Source organism: Marmota marmota, unplaced genomic scaffold, assembly GCF_001458135.2.
Source record: "Marmota marmota marmota unplaced genomic scaffold, marMar, whole genome shotgun sequence".
Classification (NCBI taxonomy): domain Eukaryota; kingdom Metazoa; phylum Chordata; class Mammalia; order Rodentia; family Sciuridae; genus Marmota; species Marmota marmota.
The window spans coordinates 8,869,554-8,889,336 of NW_026000057.1; the positions used below are offsets into that span (position 1 = coordinate 8,869,554).

Sequence of the window (19,783 nt, forward strand, 5' to 3'; positions counted from 1 at the left end):
ATGATTAATCTATAATACTGGGGAGGCATAGTGATTTAGGCCTAGCTTCTCCCCACCTTTTTTTTGGTATCGGGGATTAAACTCAGGAGCACTTGACCACTGAGCCACATCCCCAGCCCTGTTTTGTATTTTATTTAGAGACAGGGGCTCACTGAGTTGCTTTAGCGTCTTGCTTTTTTTGCTGAGGTTGGCTCTGAACTCACGATCCTCCTGCCTCAGCCTCCCAAACCACTGGAATTACAGGCCTGCACCACAGCACCCAGCTTAGCTTCTCCTTTTCTTAATCTGATGCTACTTTTTTAATGTTGGAATTTTATCTTCAATCTGACTTCCTAACAAAACTAATTATGTGATCTTGGGAAAATCAATCCATTTTTCTGAGCCTCAGAGTTTTCTCAGGGATGATAATAACTGCTCTGCCTTTCTGTGGCACTCTTTGGAAAATAAAAATAAAAGAGCACTGTTGTTATCAAAACTGTGCCCAGAGGAACATTCTCATGCTAGCCAGGGAAGTAGTAGAACCTTATCACTGATTAAACTTCAACTGCATCCCTGAGAACATCTGCTTATAGTTTTTATCTAACTATATAGCAAGAGTTACTAATAATCTATTTTAAGCACTATGTGTACATGAATCCTTAGGACAACCTGAGATATAGGTGTGATCAGCACCATTTTAAAGATGGGGATAGAGACGCTAAGGAGGTGAAGCAGCTTGTCGATGTCCATGGTGGGATTTGAACTTGGTTCTGCCTGGTTCTAAAGTCCTTGTTTTTCATTACTCTACACTGTACTGTAAGAATTTTGAAAGCAGGAATCATGACTTACAAAACCCTTTTTATCCATTTATTCTCCTGTCCACCCTTCTATCCTTCTATCCATTATTTCATTTATCTAACTATTCTCTGCCAATTTTCCTTTCCTTTTTCCAATCACTCACTCACCCACCGTTTATCCATCCAGTTGTCTATTTAGCGCGTCTGCCTCTTTCCTTTTTTTTTCTTTAATATTTTTTTTAATTGTAGATGTGTACAATGACTTTATTTTATTTATTTATTTTTATGTGATGCTGAGGATTGAACCCAGTGCCTCACGTGTACCAGGCGAGCGTTCTACCACTGAGCCACAACCCCAGCACTTTTTTTATTTTGAGATAGGGTCTTGCCAAGTACCTGAGGCTGGCCTCAAACTTATGACCCCCCACCTCATCCTCCCTAGTCACTGGGATTACAGGCATGAACCACCCCACATGGCCTCTTTCCTTTTCTTTATCTTTCTATCAATTTTCTATCTTATCATCCATTCATTTATCTAGGCAACATTAAGTAAGTACCTATCAGATGCAAAACATTTCTTTGAAGCACTTACACCAATGCTTTACATGTAGTAGTTGTTTAATAAACACTTTAAAATCAAGTTCAGCAAATAACTACTGTCAAAAAAAACATTTTCAGGCCTATATCACTTCTTCTCTCAAGTAAAAGCATCACTCAAACTTATAGATTAATTCAGGAAATGTACCGATGAGGCAGAGCATAGTATTCCTTTACTTATGAAAGAAATTATTTAATTTGCCAACTGATGACCCACTTTTATTTCCATTATTACCAGAATATATGCCCTCTATTATAAATAGAATCGTACCTCCTATCTCGATGAAGTTCACTCTGAATAGAAGTCCGAGAAGCTACAGAAGAAAGAATAAACTGGTATAGTAAAAAATCAGCATATTCAATAAAGATTCAATTTTTATAGAGTGCACAGTTAGAAAAAATTAGCTTATACTGGACATCATATAAACTGTATGAATTTTAATATCTCTAAGTAGAAGAGTAAATCTTTTTATACAGCAAAACACTGATTACAATTATGTATTTGAGTTATATAAGAAAGTAGAGATTTCAAAAACTCTCCAAAGCACATTTTGTGGTTCTGAAAATAATTTAAAGAAAGCACAGAGAAAAGAAGATAGCTATTAAATACAAATTGCATGTCAGAGAATTGAGATGATGGCATGAAATAACAATGGAAGAAAACTTAAAAAAAATATCTAATTTATATGACTATAATTTTGTTATAATTGTTTATAACTATTTTGAAGAGTGTGGAAGTGGTCAGATTCTCAACTATTTTCTTACCCAGATTTTTGTAATCTCCCAGATTTTTGTAATTACTCTTTATTAATTATTTAAGAGATAATAATAAGTGGAAAAGGTGTTCAAATCATTATAAACATGTTTATGATACATATTGTTTATATGAAGCATTGACTTCCTCCTCAAGTCTCAAATTCAAAAGGTTCAATGGTTAAATTTTTCCCCAAATTTTATTTTACAAAAGCAAATTGAGTATTAATTAAACAACCTAAAAAAAGGTCCCATGTGGGGTGAATTTTTATGTAATGGAGACTATTATCTCTATTTTCTTTTTTTTTGGGGGGGACGGGGTGTACCAGGGGTGAACCCAGGGGCACTCAACCACTGACCCACATCCCCAGCCCTTTTTACTTTTTATTTAGAGACAGAGTTTTTCCAAGTTGCTTAGGGCCTCACTAAGTTGCTGAGGCTGGCTTTGAACTGGCGATCTTCCTGCCTCAGCCTCCCAAGCCGCTGGGATTACAGGTGTGTGCCACTGCACCCAGCTCTTATCTCTATTTTCAAGGAACACATTCCTGAGATCCTTTTGGCAAAAAAAAAAAACCCCAAATAAATAAAATAGAGTAAAATCAAGTACTATACTGTAAGGATTTGTACACAAGGGGAATTTATGTCAGGCATAAACTATTTGGACTGGTTGCTTTCAGTCTCTTTCCATGACTACTTTCTCAACGCTTCTGATTTGAAAAGATTAAAAGCACAGATCTTTCCTTCCTTTCTCCTATTAATTCACTCCTCTCTGAAAGAGGAGGCTGCGCAGACTGTGGTGGTAGGGAAGGAAATCTCGGCTGGGGTTGGCGCTGGGACAGCTGAACTGATGCTGGGATTGTCAAAACAAACCCCTGACACTGGAGACCCAAGCCCTTGGATCTTCTCTTGGAAGATTCCTTGAATTCTTGTCATGAGGAGGTTTGACTGTGACATTGCTTATCAAGAGCTAAACCAAGCAGAGGCTCACTGTGTGTACTGGAATAAAAGGGGACAGACAGGGAGGAGCCGGCACAGTGCGTCTGATTGGGGAGAAGCTTTCATTAAGCCGAGGCCCACCCCAGAGTGCCACCGTCACATGGCTGCCACCACCACTCAAGCCGGAATCAACAAACATAGTGCGTAAGAGACTGCATGTCACAAACGTACCTCTTCCACGGGGCATTGTGCCGTGTACTATTCATGAGTACTAAGAGAAAAAAAGAGGGGTTACAGGAGAGGAAAGGGAGGAAAAAAAGAATGAGCCCCCTGCCCATGCGCAGGCTTCCCCGGCTCTGCACAAGGAGAAAAGAAAAGCTCAGGACCAGAGTTTCAGAGGGTGAAGAAATATGGCCCTGCAAAGATGTGTCTGTTCAGACCACCCCCACACAGAGCCAGTCAAAAAATGTGCCTGTAGTTTTCAACAAGGATACAAAAAAACCCACACATCTAAAAACCATTTTGCAAAATCAATTTGCTCCTTCAATAGAGACTGATTTTAAAGTATGAATAAAACTTAAAGGTAATTTAGTAGTCGAATTACATTCTTTTACATCAGTGGCTTTTAGCTGAATTCCGCCCCTTCACACCAGAGGTCGTTGGTAACGGTCCCCCAGCTCCTGGCAGCAGAGTGGCATTGCTCCTCTCGTGCCCAGATGTGCCCAGACGGAGGATGGGGGCTTCACAGTCACCTGAAGATGTCCTTCTCCACAGCCCTTGACAACTGCTACTTCCCCTCCCCTTTTCTGATACCCCCCCCCACTCATCGTGAACAAAATCTCTCTTTTCTCTCTTGATCTTTATAAAACAACTGTCACTGTCAGAGTTGAACAAGTTTAATAGCTTGAAACACTTGAGGTTTTCAGGAAGATTTTCATGTGGTGTCTCCTGCTCTTCCTGCTAATTCCTCAACTATCCACTTACATGTGTCATTCTCATTTCCCCAGATCAGACAGATTTGATGTAATTGTCACCAGGAGAATTGCATTTGCCATCAACGCTCACATAGATCAACATGTCCCATTTAACTTCTCTGCCACAGGCTGCTGGTCTCTCCTGCCTTTGGGGCTAATGCCACAGAATAAAGGCAGTGTTTTCAGTTAAAGTGATCCAATGGCTCTACAGACTCATTCAGAAACTTTCCTAGTTCAAATGGTTAAATTCTACATGCTAAACACATTAGGCCATCTATGAAAGGGCTGAGATGTAGGTTTCTGATATTAGCACCAATAAAGAATCCTCTCAAGTTCCAGGGGGATCCTAAGTCTTGGAAGACCCTCAGAGATCATCCTCCTCAAACCATGGAGGTAGAGACTGAGTGAACACCCACCCCTCAGGGACAAGCCGAGGACCAGCTAGCTGGCTTCTTCCAAATTCAACATCAAGTGATCAGAAGAAATAAACACCCAGAAAGTTTGTTGTATTCTAAATGTCCTCACTAGAGGTGTAAATAATAATGAGGTGATTTTCTTATTAAACAGTTAATTACAATAGTATTAAAGGTGTAAATAATGATGACAATGATGTGATCCTCTCCTTATTAAACAGTAATTACAATAGCAGATGTTTTTATTTTCTCCTGATTCAGAACCTACTGAACAATAGGTGATGAATAAATGTTTACTAAATGGAAAAAAAAAATCTGCGCTATCAGTGAAAGTCACCAGAGCTCACTGGCTGCATTTGTGTGGGGCTGGGTGGCAGAGATGCCTGGGACTCAGTAACAAGAATATCCACGGAGGGGAAAGCCCGATGGCCCTGAAGTCCAGAGGTCTGCGGTCACATCCCAGCTCCACTTTATGAAGCTTGTTTACCTCTCAGGACCCAGTTTCCTCCATCAGTAAAATGGGGCTCACACGTGCCACCACTATCTTATAATGCATGTGAGACAGTTCTTCACTTGTGGTATGTAATCAATATTAGCTCCATCTGAATTTCAAGGAATAATCCTGAACTAACCCTGAATCTTCCTCTTAAAGAGCCAATGACAGAATATGAAATTCTCAACATCTCCTATTAGAACGAAAAGCTAGCAAACATATTTAGGGCTCGAAAGATGAACACAAAGAGAAGAACCACATGGCTTAATAGTAACCAGAATCATCATAGAAGAATTTGAAATACAATAATTTAAGGAATATTTATTTTAAAACATAATAGTCTGTCTCCTTAGGTGACTGAGTCTGGGATAGTATGGTACACATTTAAATGGGTTGGCTAAAATAAACATTACTTACAACTTTTTCTTTCATGATAGTTAAAAAGGGAAGAAAAAACAAGGTAACACAATTATCCCTTGGTCTCTGTTTAAGAGGATCTGTTTGGCCTTCCTGCCCAACATCAGGAATAAACACCATTAGGAATTTCTTCAGTGTTTACAAAGTGACTGAGATGCAAGAATCAAAAGACAACTGGGTTATAGTAATCCCACTCCTCAGAGTATACCCAAAGTATTAAAAATCAGTATACTACAGTGACATGGCCACATCAATGATTATAGCATCTCAGTTCCCAACAGCTAATCTATGGGCCTACCAGGTGCCCTTCAACAGATGAATGGATAAAGAACATGGGGTATATACACACAATGGAATATTACTCAGTCATAAAGAAGAATGAAATTATGGCATTTGCTGGTAAATGGATAAAAATGGTGACTATCATGCTAAGTGACATAGGCCAACCCCAAAAAAACCAAAGGCCAAATGTTGTCTCCAATATGTGGATGCTGACTCACAATAAGGTGTGTGTGTGTGTGTGTGGAGAGGGGGGAGCGCGTTGAAAAGAAGTTCATTGGATTAGACAAAGGGGAAGGAAGGGAAGATGGGAATGGGAAAGACAGCAGAATGAACTAGACATCACTTTCCTATGTTCATATATGAATACACGACCAGTGGAACTCCACATCATGTACAACCACAAGAATGGAAGTTATACTCCATGTATGTAGGATGTGTCAAAATACACGCTACTGTCATATATATCTAAAAAGAACAAATTAAGAGGCTGGGGTTGTGGCTCAGTGGTAGAGCACTTGCCTGGCATGCATGAGGCTCTGGGTTCAATTCTTAGCACCACATACAAATAAATAAAATAAAGGCCCATCAACAACTAAAAAAATATTAAAAAAAAAAAAAAACAATTTTTTTTTAAAAAAGGCAACTGGGTTAGTTAGAAAACACAACCCACCAGCTAGGGAAAGCCAGAGTCTTCCCTTGGCCCCCCTCCTTCCTCCCCTGCTGCTTTACCAATTTCCTCTTCTCTCTTGCTCCGGGCTCCCTGCTCCCGGCTGCCTGGAATGTCTGCAAGTTTCCTCCCCCTCAACAGCTCTGCTGTTGCAAGGTAAGCAAGATCCATTCTGGAGGATCTACGGGAAGTCAAGGACAGATGTCCACCCCTGACAAAGTCCTGGAGTGCAAGGAGAGGTAAGGTAAGAAGTCGGGAAGGACATCAGGAGCCGCAGAGGGGACAGAGGACCTCTTCAACAACAGAAGGCCTTGGTTTACTGGGTTACGTGTCTTTTGCCTCATGGTCTCTGGAAGACACAGTGTGACCTCAGAATCACAAGATTCTAGAATCACAAAGATTCTACTCCTTGTCATCTCTATCCTATGAACTTTTCCTTTAGTGCTTTGCCACCTCCAGGAATTTGCCTGTCATCTCACTACCCCAAATTGTATCTCCAGCCAAGAAACACTTGCCAAATTCGTGGCTTTAATTTCCTATTTAAATTCTCTTCCTGTCCCCCTCCATACTACCTTAAGAATGCCAAGACATTTAAATCTATCATGAATATGTCATTTTAATGTTCCAATCCCTTTCATCATACATGGTGGCATGCCCTCATCTTTATCGTTAGCCAACAAAGAAATGAATGGGGTGGAGGACTTGGGATACTTTTCTGTATTGCCACCTTACAACATTTTCACTGGAATGGTTCAAATGCATGTTCTTCATGACCTTGTGGATATCTTAACTTCAAAGTGAAGATCAAAAATTCTGTTTCCAGGCACAGCGGTGCACGCCTGTGATCCCAGCAACTCAAGAGGCAGAGGTAGGAGGATTGCAAATTTCAGGCCAGCCTCCGTAACTTAGCAAGACCCTGTCTCAAAATCAAAAAGTAAAAGGGGTATGAATGTAGTTCAATGGTAGAGCACTCCTGGGTTCAATCTCTAGCACCAAAAACAAAACAAAACAAACAAAAAACCCCAAAAAACAAAAACAAAACAAAACAAACAAACAAACAAACAAAAAAAACAGGGTGGAGGAAATGGGAATAGAACATCCCTGGGTTCAATCTCCAGTACTACAAAAAATTTAAAAAACTGTATTTCCAAAAACAGGTTCTATTCTCCTCAGCATGGAAATTTTAGCTTGAATAATGAACATATCTAAAATCCCATCTTCATTCTTTTCTATAACTGGTAACCCACGTTCTATTTGGAAAAGGGGTTTTCCAGAGCACTTTATTTAAAAAAGAGCCTTAAAATCCTGTACCAAGGGCAAATTTTAAAGTTTTAACCAAGAGGCAAAAATCATATCAACGTGTCATTCTGGAGGGAATTCTACTCACAGTAATTCTTATACATAAAAGTGTGTGCCCACTTTCACATTTACACAGTGTAAAAATGATACTGTACAGACCACCTGTAAAAGCAAATGAATCATAAAGGACGGGGCTTAATAGTTTTTGTTGTTGTTTGTTTGTTGTTTGGGGGGTACCAGGGATTGAACTCAGGGGCCCTTGACCACTGAGCCACATCCCCAGCCCTATTTTGTATTTTATTTAGAGATAGGGTCTCACTGAGTTGCTTAGTGCCTCGCTTTTGCTGAGGCTGGCTTTGAACTCGAGATCCTCCTGCCTCAGCCTTCTGAGCTGCTGGGTTTACAGGCAAGTGCCACCGTGCCTGGATGGCTTAATAGTTTTTCAGCCCATCAGATGTCTTAACGATAGGAAATGGTTATATAAAATGATATCAGATCACAGACATTGACAACTACATAGCCATATTTAAACAGCTTCATTCTATAAGAGAAAGGTATTGTTTTGAGGAACTGGCTTATCAGTAAAGCTGAAAAACTACCTGTTTCAACTGTTTTATTAATTTCTTTTTTAATATGTATTTTTTTTTAGTTGTAGATGGACACAATACCTTTTATTTTATTTTTATGTGGTGCTGAGGATTGAACCCAGTGCCTCACCCATGCCAGGCAAGCGCTCTACCACTGAGCCCCAGCCCCAGCCCCCTGTTTAATTAATTTCTTAAGAGAAACTACTCTTGTTGGGTTCTTTGTAGATTCATCAAATATAATCACTTGCAGGAAATCTAAATCATCATTTAAAATTATAACAGAGGGAAATACAGAGTAGGAAAAAGCAAACTTACATCTCTTGATTACGGCTCTAATGGATGACAAGGGTCCTTGGCTAGAAAAAGAAAGAAAGAAAACGTGTTACACAGCTGCCATTCTTTTGAAGAGTTTTTCAGAATGCTGAATCATTCTGGGACTCACATGGTGCCAAGCAGCAAGTTAGATATAATAGTCACTGGCCTATCATCTTCTCAAAACAGAAACTAAAGATAAATTTTAAATTGCCTTTTATATTTAAGCTGATGTATAGAAAGTGAGGGGCTTCATGAAGTACATCTTCTGGGAAAACAGATTTTGCCTTAAAATTGCTTTCATAAGCACCTATGCACTACTGCACCAGCCAGTGACAATGTGGACATTACATGGTGCTACAAAGAGCTTTCCTGCTCTCAGCTCTTCTGGGTCAGACACTGGATTTTTTTGTTTTTGTTTTTTATTTTTGTTACTGTTGTCTTTATTCAAACCAGATGGACTAACTGCTTTTAGAACCATTTAGAAAAAATATACGACTCTGAAAGTTTAATGGTGTGCATGGTGTAAGGGACTGGGGGTTTCTTGTTTATAAAATTCTTCATTCTTTTCAGAATGTTTTTTAAAAACTAATACTTATTTAAAAATTCATACCCTTTTAAAATTTATGCTTGTGGTAATCTGTTTCTTACATAGATAAAACTTTAGGAAAACAACACAACATATTGGTTCATTTTAAAGGAGGAACACTTTGAAGAATGTACTAGCTATGATTTGAACGTCTCCCCCAAAAAGCATATTTTGGACTCTTAATCCCCAGTGAAATGGTACTGGGAGGCGGGGTCTAATGAGGGGAGGTTAGACCATGAGGGGACCGCCCTCCAGGCGTCATGGAGGCTGTTATCACAGGAGACCCACACAGGAGGTGGGCTGGGAGGGTGCTCACACACTCTCTTTTTCTCTTGGTTTCTGACAATAAACAAGCCCTCACCAGATGCCAGCCTTTGCTCAATTTTGGACTTCCTGGTCTCCTGAACAACAAGCCGTTAGCCTTCTCTTCATTATAAAATTACTTAGTCTTTGATATTCTGTTACAGCAGCACAAAATAGATTAAAAACTATTCTGCAAAAAAAGGAGAAAAAAAAAAAAGGCTCCAGGAGGCCTCTAATACCATGAAGCTAGACTATAACATAAAGATGCAACTGCTTTCAGCAATACTGATTTTTTAAAAAAGAGGCTTTCTGTAAAACCACTTTAAAAAAGAACTAAAATAAGGTAATGTAGAAGAAGTAACAGGCCTATAAAGTAAGCAGGTTGAAAGAGGCTGGCAGCACAGACTTCCTGGTGCAACAGTGGAGAGAATCTATACATTGACCCTGAGTCCCCTGGCTCAGCTCTGGTGCACAGAAGCCAAACCTTGAAAAGCCAGCACTTCAAATGTACACGCCCAGGCAGGGTACAGGAGCTGCCACTGAGTACATCTTAATCTTGCACACTGACACTGTCACGGGGGAATATTAAACAAACAAACAAAAAGCCCTTGTTACTTCTGTCGCAGAGGAAGGTTTATTGATTGGGGTGGAACCTTGCAGGTGTTAGGAGATGAAGTGTTTTCCTCCAAAAATATCAGGTGAAGTCTTCACCTGCAGTGCCTCAGGATGTGAGTTATTTGGAAAGAGGGTTGTTATGGATATAATTTGTTGAGATAAAGTCATACTGGGACAGGATGGGCCACATCCAACCTGCCTGGTTCTTCAGAAGACAGCCTTGCAAAGGCAAGAATACACAGGGCCCAGAGATGACCAAGGCAGAGACTGCAGCGATGTCACTGTGACCCAGCCCACGTCAAACACCACCAGCAAACCACAGAGGCTGAGAAGAGGCCAGGAAGGACTTGCCTATGATTTCAGAGGGAGTGTGGCCCTGCCAACACCATTATTCCAGACCTCCAGCCTCCAAGACAGTGAGACAATACATTTCTGTTAAGTCATCCGTCTGGGGTACTTTGTTACTGAAGCCCTTAAAACCTAAAGGAACAGACAAGCACCCCAATCCCAAAATCCAATACCCCAAACTTTTGAGCACTGACATGACCCTCTGAAAGACTTTGGAGTATTTTAGATTTGGGATTTTCAGAAGAAGGATGGTCTGGAGGTAAAGTCTTGGCAGATATTCCCAAATCCCAAACACTTCTGGTCCCAGTGTTTTAGAAAAGGCTCACTCCACCTATACAGGGGGCTTTCTGGAGTGCTGAGTAGATATAGTAGTGCTGAGTTGCATGCTGTGGATTTTTTCAGTATGTCATATTTCAATAAAAAGTGTGTGTGGGGGGGAGGACGGGTGGAAAAGCTTGGCCCAAACCAGGATTTTAGCTGAGATCAGCTGAGGTTCTTCAAATCTCAAGATTTACACCATCACGTTTGGGCTGAAGTGTAAACAAGTCAATCAATATCTTGTCTAGAACAGAATTTTCCAAGCTCTAAAGCTCTCCTTTAGAAGTTAACAGGGTTTTGTGGTGGGAAAATAAATGGTGACCTGTGGTCAATACTTCTCTGTGGGAGGCAGTTCTGGAAGACAAGGGAGCCGCCAGCACTGTGGTGTACACACTTTCCCCAAGGCAAATGCAGTTACTGATGCAAAGACCCAGGCTCTGAAGATAGTCCTTTACCTCTGTCATGCTGAGGAGCAAAGGCCACAGGTGAATGCTCCACCCCAAGTCTGCAGAAATCCTTCAGCACATCAGGGTCAGCTGGGAGCCTTCAAGAAGGGAGCACTAGAATCCACTAGCCCAGACTCATTCCCAGTGCCTCCCCTTGCTAGCTGGTGGCCCTGGGCAAATCACTCAGCTTCTCTAAGGCCTCTCACTTCCTCATGCATAAAAGCAAGGGAAACGTAGCACTCCCTCATGGGTCTATTGTAAAAAGTCAGGAGAATCTGTTAAAGCATTTTACAAAGGGACAAAGCGTATTCAATAAATCTGAGTTGCTATTATCATTACTCATGTTTGTTCAAAATCTTTAGGGGAATCTAAGACATTTGACAACACACACACAATCTTTGACAGGCTCCCCACTTTGGGGTCTACTATCATTCAGACAGCAGGCCTAACAATTTGGTTTATGTTCTGAAAAGAAAAAATTTTGACGGAGGCGATTTACTTTACTCCCCTGAAATGATTTAAAACCTTTACTCATTCTGAACTGAGCAGCAGCTTTTGTCCTGGTTCTTGCAGTGACTCCTGACCTTCTGCCTTCTGCTCTTTAAACTTAGCTCCCGTAACATCAGGCCCCCTTGTTCTTGGTGGGGCAGATAAAACCACTCCTGAAATGTGACCGTCCAAGATCCTTCCAAGAGAAAAGTGAAGGGTCAGGGGAAAGGGCTTTCAGATCCTAGGGGACCAAAACTTGGGATCAAGGCAGAACTGCCTCAGGTCTGATCCTGATGCTATATCTTCCCCAGGGCTCCCTGATTGTTCAGAGTCCCCTGTGTCCTTTCTATCCCATGCCTCAGAGAAGGCTCAGCTGTTCCCTCTCTACCCATGCATTTACATATTACTTCAGCTGTTTCACCCCATAACAAATGCTAGATTAAAGCAATGGATTATATAATGGAAACAAAAAAGTCTTAGTAATTTATGTTTGCCACAGAGACAAATATGGAGGGATTTGCCATTTTAATAGTGTCTAAATTAATATTACCACAATATATAGGACCAGATGTGATAAGCTGTGAAGAATGGAAAGATGTTAAGTGTAGTTAATTGAAATGAGAGAAAACAAAATACCTCATAGTTGTAAAATTCCGCTCCATGGTTTAAAAGAGAATAACGATGTGTAAAGAAAATAATTTAGATCTAATTGGCGCGGAGTTGCCAGGGCTTGAACCCTGGGACTCACACACTCTAAGCTCACGCTCTCCCACTGAGCTACACCCCCAGCCCCATGGAATCTCTTGTGCTAAAGTTAAAAACTATAACAAAACTACATAGAATTTTTCATTAATTTTCGGAAAACCTCAGGGGAATGCTACATTAGTTCTAAGTTCATTCACCTTTCCTTTAACATTGAAGGTCCAATAATACGGGGCTGGGATTGTGGCTCAGTGGCAGAACGCTTGCCTGGCACGTGCAAGGCCCTGGGTTGGATCCTCAGCACCACATAAAATAAATAAATAAAATAAAGATAAAAAAAATATCAATAATACAGGGCTGGTCAGTAGCTCAGTGTTAGAGTGCTTGCCTAGCACATGTGAGGCACTGGGTTTGATCCTCAGCACCACATAAAAATAAACAAATAAAATAAAGGTATTGTGTCCACCTACAACTACAAAAAAAATTTAAAAAAAATACAATATCAAGTTTCATCTGGTGCTATTAATCTATTTATCTAATTTTGTAGTAATTGAAATTAAACTCAAGGGTATATTACTACTGAGCTACATCTTCAGACCTTTTTGTTTTTCTTTATTTTGAGATAGGGTCTTCCTAAATTGGTGAGACTGGCCTCCAAATTGGGATCCTCCTGTCTCAGCTTTCCAAGTATTATAGATGGGATCATAGATGTGCATCACCCAGCTCATCAGGAACTTTTCTAATTCATCTTTTTCAAGGACAAGAAAATCATAAAAGCAACTAATGTTTATATATTTCATTACAGGACAAATAAAGCTAATAAATATTGAAATAAGTTACATTAACACAATATACACTTAAAAATCCACAAAATGAATTCTACCAATAGTTATATCTGTAAACAAGGAGGGCGGGGAGAGAAAAAAACCAGTGGGAGGTGTGAAGTGCCTACTGGAGCCCATGACCATAGTGAGAGGGATACAAAATCTGCAAACAGCTAGAGCCCTATTTTCCTCCTGTGTGACCTGGTCAGTCCAATCACTTGTTGGAATTGTCCCTTTATCTGTGATATGAGAATATTATGCCTATATTCTGACTGGCTGCTAAGACTCAATGAAAAAGCAAATATATTCATAGTGTTGAACGCACACTAGTCTCAAAAAATGTCAGTCACATTTCTTACCCTGATTTCCCATATACCAATTTCTATAGCTCATAACATATGAGGCTGAAATTTTTGGAACTATCCTGCCAACACCAGCTGAGTTGACCTAGAGTTATCACAACCCTACCTCACCCATTTAAATATTCTGCATTTCAGCCCTAATTATTATTTACCACGTAGGACCATTCTGAGTTTCACAATGCATGCTTCTTCTATACCTAATCTCATGAAGCCAAAGCAAAGACAAAGCTAAGAGATCAAAGCAAACTTAAGTTTTTGATATGTCCCCCCTGCCCCCCGCACCCCACCCCCCACCCCTGAAACTTCATCCCCCCCCTGAATCCCCCACCCCACACACTGGAAACACAGATCTCTGTTCTTTCAGGTCACCCTTCCCAGGATGCTTCTCACTGAACAGGCACCATGATCCGTGGCTCCCTGAATCTGTAGCAGTCTGAATTTCATATTTCTTTAAGTCTATTAAAAAACAGATTCCATAAAAAGGTTCAAAGATTGTGGAAAAGGCTTTCAACTATGTTATTTATAACTACAGCTCATTTAAAATTGGAATACACTGCCCTGTCCTTTCCAACTCTTTAAGATTCTTTCCCAGATGTGTGTGTCCTGACTCCCTAATTAAACCGCAAGCTTCTCAGGGAGAAATGTCTTCTCCTCATTTTTAAAGTGCAACTCTGTAACTTGAATCATGTGTTCTCTGAACTAGTGTGGACTCAACCCTATTCATGGAGAAAGAAACAAATTATTTAAATAGTAGCAGAGATTCCATCTATAATCCACCTAATAAGCAAGTCTTTGGGAATAATTTGGCTGCTGGTTTTTGTCCCTTTGGTCTCAATTCCCAGTTATTCCTCGAATGCACATCTTGCCAAAAGTGTCTGGATCTGTGGTTTAAAATAGGTGTTTTTCATATAAAGTGTCACCTTGATGAGCACCTGGTGCTCACTGGAGAAGAGGACCCTCTACTCATGGATGGAAAACTGGCAAGACTGGCTTTATTAAGGGATGGTATTTAGACTCCATCATGGCACACACTTGGGTAACAGACACAATATCTTTAAGTGTCAGTTAATAGTTTCAAGGATTATTCTGCCTACTTAGTTTTTTCATTGTATATGACTGTTTGGAGTACGTTCTTCATAAGTTAAAACTTTGATAGTTCCCAAATAATAAGCAGCACAAACTGTTCATTGATGTGCTACTGATCTCAAACTATGTGTAACATACAATAAGTGACAGTGACATTAATCTGATAGAGCATGTCCCAGTGGTTATGTTATACGATATAGAGCAGGTACAACTTGATTTGAGAAAGGTATGTGACGTACATCAACTCAGCACCTAAGAAGTGGCACTTATACTGCAACATGTGTGCATATCAAACCTCTTTACATGTGAACACGAGAAAGCCTGAGAACTATGGGTCTGATGTAAAATGTGTTCAATAAACATCTATTCAATAAACCAAGGAATTAAATAACCCGAAAGATTATTTTCTGGGGTTGCACCTTTCCTCCACAATCAACCTAAAATGATCTATGCAGAGACTTTACATAGAACCCCCCCCCCCCCAAAAAAAGATCCAGGTACAGTGGTGCCCACCTGTAATCACAACAGCTGGTCCAGGGGTGGGGTCTAAGGCACAAGGATCACATGTTCAAGAGCAGTCTCAGAAACTTAGCATGGCCCTCAGCAAATTAGTGACACTCCTTCTTAAAATGAAAACTAAAAAAGGTGGGGGATGTGGTTCATTCAGTGGTAAAATGTCTTTGGGCTCAATCCTCAATATCAATTAAAGAAAAAAGAGAGGGAGAAAAAGAAAACAGAGGGCTGGGGATAGCTCAGTAGTAGAGCTCAGCATGTCTGAGGCCCTGGGTTTGATCCTCAACACCAACCACAGAACAGAACAGAATAAACAAACAAGAAATAGAAGAAACCTAAAAAGAAACAAGGGCTACCATCAAATCCTCTCCTTCCTAGCCATATAGTAATACAAGAGATTAAATTTTAAAGGGCTGAGAATATAACTCTGCAGTAGAGCGCTTGGTGACCATGCATGTGGTCCTTGAGTTCAAATCCCTAGTATTAGGAAAAAAAGAAAGAAAAGTGAAAAAAAAAAAAAAGAAAATAGAAAAAAGATAATTAAATTTTAATATTAGGAGTTAGTTATTGGCAAAAGGCATTAAAAGGAGAGCATATTTGTTTGGGGTCGGGGTGCATCAGGGATTGAACGTAGAGGTGCTTAACCACTGAGTCACATCCCCAGCCCTTTTTATTTTTTATTTAGAGACAGGGTCTTGTTAAATTGCTGAGGCTGGCCTTGAACTCCTACTCCTGATCCTCCTGCCTTAGCCTCCCCGGCTGCTGGGATTACAGGTGGGCTGCACCACCATGCCTGGGTCAAGGAGAGCATAATTTTAAAAAGATGTATATTATAAGCTAGAAAACAAGAGGGATAAAATTAGAAAACATATGGCAGGGTAGTTTGGGGCAACTAAAAGGCAAATTTGTACTTCAATTTTCCACCAAGAAATTTCTACCCATGCTACTCCAGGCATTATGCCAGGTAGGAAAGAAACAGGACCAACTAGGACATGGTCCCTGACCATAGGTGGCTCAGAGCCTAGCAAGAAGCCTACAGGCAAGAAAAGACCTTACAATATTTCTATTTTTCTTAAAATTAGAATTTTCATGTATATTTTTTAGCCTTGGATCAGAGGTATTTTTGCACATCATTTTCTCCTACTAACTCATGAACCCCTTCTCAGGCCACACATGTTGGAAGGATGCTGCATGCAAATCATAAGTTAAAAAATATTATAGCAAATTTTTAAAAATTAGGGCAAGTTTTAAAGTCTTCTTGACACGCTCACATCTTGTGTCATCAAATACTTCAGGTCCTATGTAAAGAACAAACTTCTCAAAACAACTGACTCATGCAGTTACACCCTGCTTAACAATGACTTTGAGAGATGTCAAGAGAAGTTCTTTACCAAAGCCGGGGGAAAAAAGAACAGAAAACTCAGGAACACAGTTTCCCTAAGACTGGTCATCCTGATTTCAAAAACTATACGCAATGTGGTGACACATCTCTGAACATGTTCGTTCTTGTGGACGTCAGGGAAAACCTGGTAAAACTCTGCAACAGACAGGGACTGAGACTGGCAAGGGACACCCTGGCAAGAAAAATTAGGCCACCGGAAGCTTGGTGGAATTTCAAAGAACAGTCACTTGGTCACACTAAAGGGGGGTAAATAAAAGGCAGATGTTTCCTACATTACAGTCCAGATTTATAGTCTCAACACCTACGTATAAGAAACAGCAAGTTGAAGCTCTCTGTCAACGGATAAAAGATACTCAAATTTCTAGCCAGGTGCAGTGGCACACGCCTGTAATCCCAGCAGCTCAGGAGGCTGAGGCAGAAGGATCACAAGTTCAAAGCCAGCCTCAGCAACTTAGCAAGACCTTGTCTCAAAAATAAAAAATAAAAAGGGCTGGGGATGTGACTCAGTGGTTAAGTGCCCCTGGTTTCAATCCCTAGTACAACAACAATAACAACCACAAAAACCCTCAAGCTTCTCATAATATACTGGCTCACCATCTACCTAGAAAGGTCTGCTTTACAACAGACACAAACAAACCAAAGAATACAGTATGCTGGTTCTCATCAGAACGTAGAATCTGTTTCTCCCAAATATTTGTCTGTAATGCAAAAGGACAGAAAGATGGCCAAGGGCAGGAGGTGGCTACTACTACTGCCTACCCTGGCCACCACACACTCAGAGTGTACCTGTCAATGCTTTTTTATGCCAGACTCACGGAACACAGTGTTGATGCTGATATTTCTAGCTCTAGCTTTTAGTTATCTCTTTACTTCTTTGGTGCATGAGCAAACCTCTCATTTAAAAATAAGCCCAGATTAACTTCATATCTCTGGAGAAACACTGGAAATCAAAGGAAGGTATAAGTCAATCTGTATCAGTTAACAGACGATTATTTGAATTTTAGGACATAGAAAGTATATATAGGAGAGGTAGAAAGGATGGAGCAAAGAAACAAAGAGCAGACTTCATACATAACTACTATGTTTAGAGGAAAAGCAGAAGGTTTGATTCTTTAATGGAGGCGCAATTAGTGTAGACCAATATACTTGGTCTTCGTTTTGATATTATTGAGGTTTCTTTTTCCCCAGTACCAAGGATTTATCTCAGGGGCACTCAAGCACTAAGCTACTTCCTCAGCACTAAGCTACTCAAGCACTAAGCACTAAGCTACTTCCTCAAGCACTAAGCTACTTCCTTATTTATTTTGAGACAAGATCTTGCTAAATTGCCCAGGCCGGCCTTGAACTTGAGATCCTCCTGCCTCAGCCTTCCAAACCACTGGAATTACAGGAGTGTGTTTCACACTTCACTCAGCTTGACATTGTTTCTAACTCAGTTTGAATCATTCACTTTTGAAATCTAGGTGAGAGAGCTGCACAGCACAGGTGTCTGCTGTCTACTTACAATGTAGGGAAAAACAAAACTCCAACACTTCAGAAGCAGCTGATATTTGGAACTGGGCTAGCAACAAAATAGGTTGAGAGGTGAGTACATGCACGTGAATAGTTGGGAAGATGCCTTAACTTCAACATGTGATATTTAAAAAATGAGACCAAATTCATCCAAATAAACCAGTGCAATTTTCTTCTATAAAAACAAAACCTGGGGCTGAGGTTGTGGCTCAGTGGTAAAGTGCTTACCTAGCACGTGTGAGGCACTAGGTTCAATCCTCAGCACCACATAAAAATAAATACATAAAGGTATTGTGTCCATCTACAACTAAAAAAAGATTTTAAAAACCTTACTACTAATAAAAAGCATTCAAAAAGATTGAGTAGAAAGCAGCAGAGAAAGAAAAAGGTGAGAAATACAATTTCATGTTTCTCTCTTTATGAGATTAAAATAAAACTGCCACGAGGGATGAGAGTCTGCCAATTTTTTTTAGTGCAAAAACAAATACATATTTTAAGCATGTGAAACTGATCAAAATATCAATTCATACTTCCAAAAACTTAGGAAGAAATTAGGTCAGTTTGAAGCCCAGACTTTATACGAAATAGGCAGATACTCTAAAAAGCTAACTTAAATGTTTTCAATAAAAATGCACAAATTATCATAAGGCACAAGAAGATTTTTCCACATAACTTTTAAAAGTAACATTCATTCATCTATTTTGGAACAGAGTCTCGCTATGTTGCCACCCTGGTCTTGAACTAGGTTCCGGCACTCCTCCCATCTCAAGCCTCCTGAGTAGCTGGGACTATAGGTGAGTATCACCAGCTTAAAAAATATCTTTTAAATGTGAATGTCCTTGCCAGATAGTTCTTAGCTTTGTATTACTTGATCAAAGGTTTAAATCAGCTAAGCCCTTCCTTTTACCTTTCAGAGATTCCTATAGCATTACTTTCTATCTTTTCAACAAATACTCAATAATTTCTAAACCAGAATAAAATAGGCCCCATCAATGGTTGAGAAAAATCATGATGAAACAGGGGCTGGGGTTGTGGCTTGCCTAGCATGTGTGAGGCACTGGGATCAATCCTCAGAGCCGCATTAAAAAAATAAAATAAAAAAGATATTGTGTCCATCTGCAAATAAAATAATAGCAATGTAATTTCACGTATTAAAAAGGCTTTTATTTTACTAATAAAAACATTTTTAAAAAAAACTCATGGAACCAAGGCCTTCAAAAATCATCAGTTCTTAAGAGTCTCTGTCCCAAGAACTATGCAAATACAACATGGAAAAAGCAGAGTTCCTTCTAGCAACACAAGGATTTGTTCTCCTCTGGGAATTGTGACAGAAACTCCAACAGTGGGTAGGAACAAAACCTTTACATAAATATTCAAAAATTTCTCCATCACACAAGCAGAGGTAGCAGCTAATTTCTACAAAACCACTGGAAAACTTTCCCACCGGATACCAGCAGTATACTTAGTAGCTAAAGAACATTAAAATCATTTAATATCATGACTACCAACAGCCATATGAAAATTCCCCCAAAGCAGAGTCAATTTCTAGATTTGGGAGCTGACAGATACACGGGTTTCAGGATGCCATATTATGTACTTGAGGACAGCTTCATTTAAGGGGCAATGATGACCGCTCATTAAGACTGAGATACTACATACAACAGTCCCCAAACAAGTCACTCTATCTTGTCAGGATATTTGAAAAAGATTCACAGAAAGCAAATCTGCCTTCTAGAACAGCATCAAAATGAAAGGGGGAAAACAAGAA

The 19,783-nt window shown here is 39.9% G+C and overlaps 1 protein-coding gene across 8 annotated transcripts in view; it reads right to left on the bottom strand.

Annotated features, from left to right (window-relative positions):
* Window positions 1–19,783, bottom strand: part of Sh3d19 (SH3 domain containing 19) — a 171,526-nt gene that overhangs the window by 41,503 nt on the left and 110,240 nt on the right. For 3 of the 8 annotated variants that reach the window (XM_048813509.1, XM_048813508.1, XM_048813510.1), the window contains exons 3-5: window positions 8,510–8,550; window positions 3,294–3,333; window positions 1,645–1,687 (exon numbers count right to left, since the gene is read on the bottom strand). In XM_048813509.1, the coding sequence (XP_048669466.1) occupies window positions 1,645–1,687; window positions 3,294–3,309 (59 nt within the window). In that variant the 5' untranslated portion in view covers window positions 3,310–3,333; window positions 8,510–8,550. Of the gene's footprint in view, window positions 1–1,644; window positions 1,688–3,293; window positions 3,334–8,509; window positions 8,551–19,783 lie in introns of those variants that run through there. The other 5 variants (XM_048813513.1, XM_048813514.1, XM_048813511.1 and 2 more) reach the window with 3 other exon arrangements.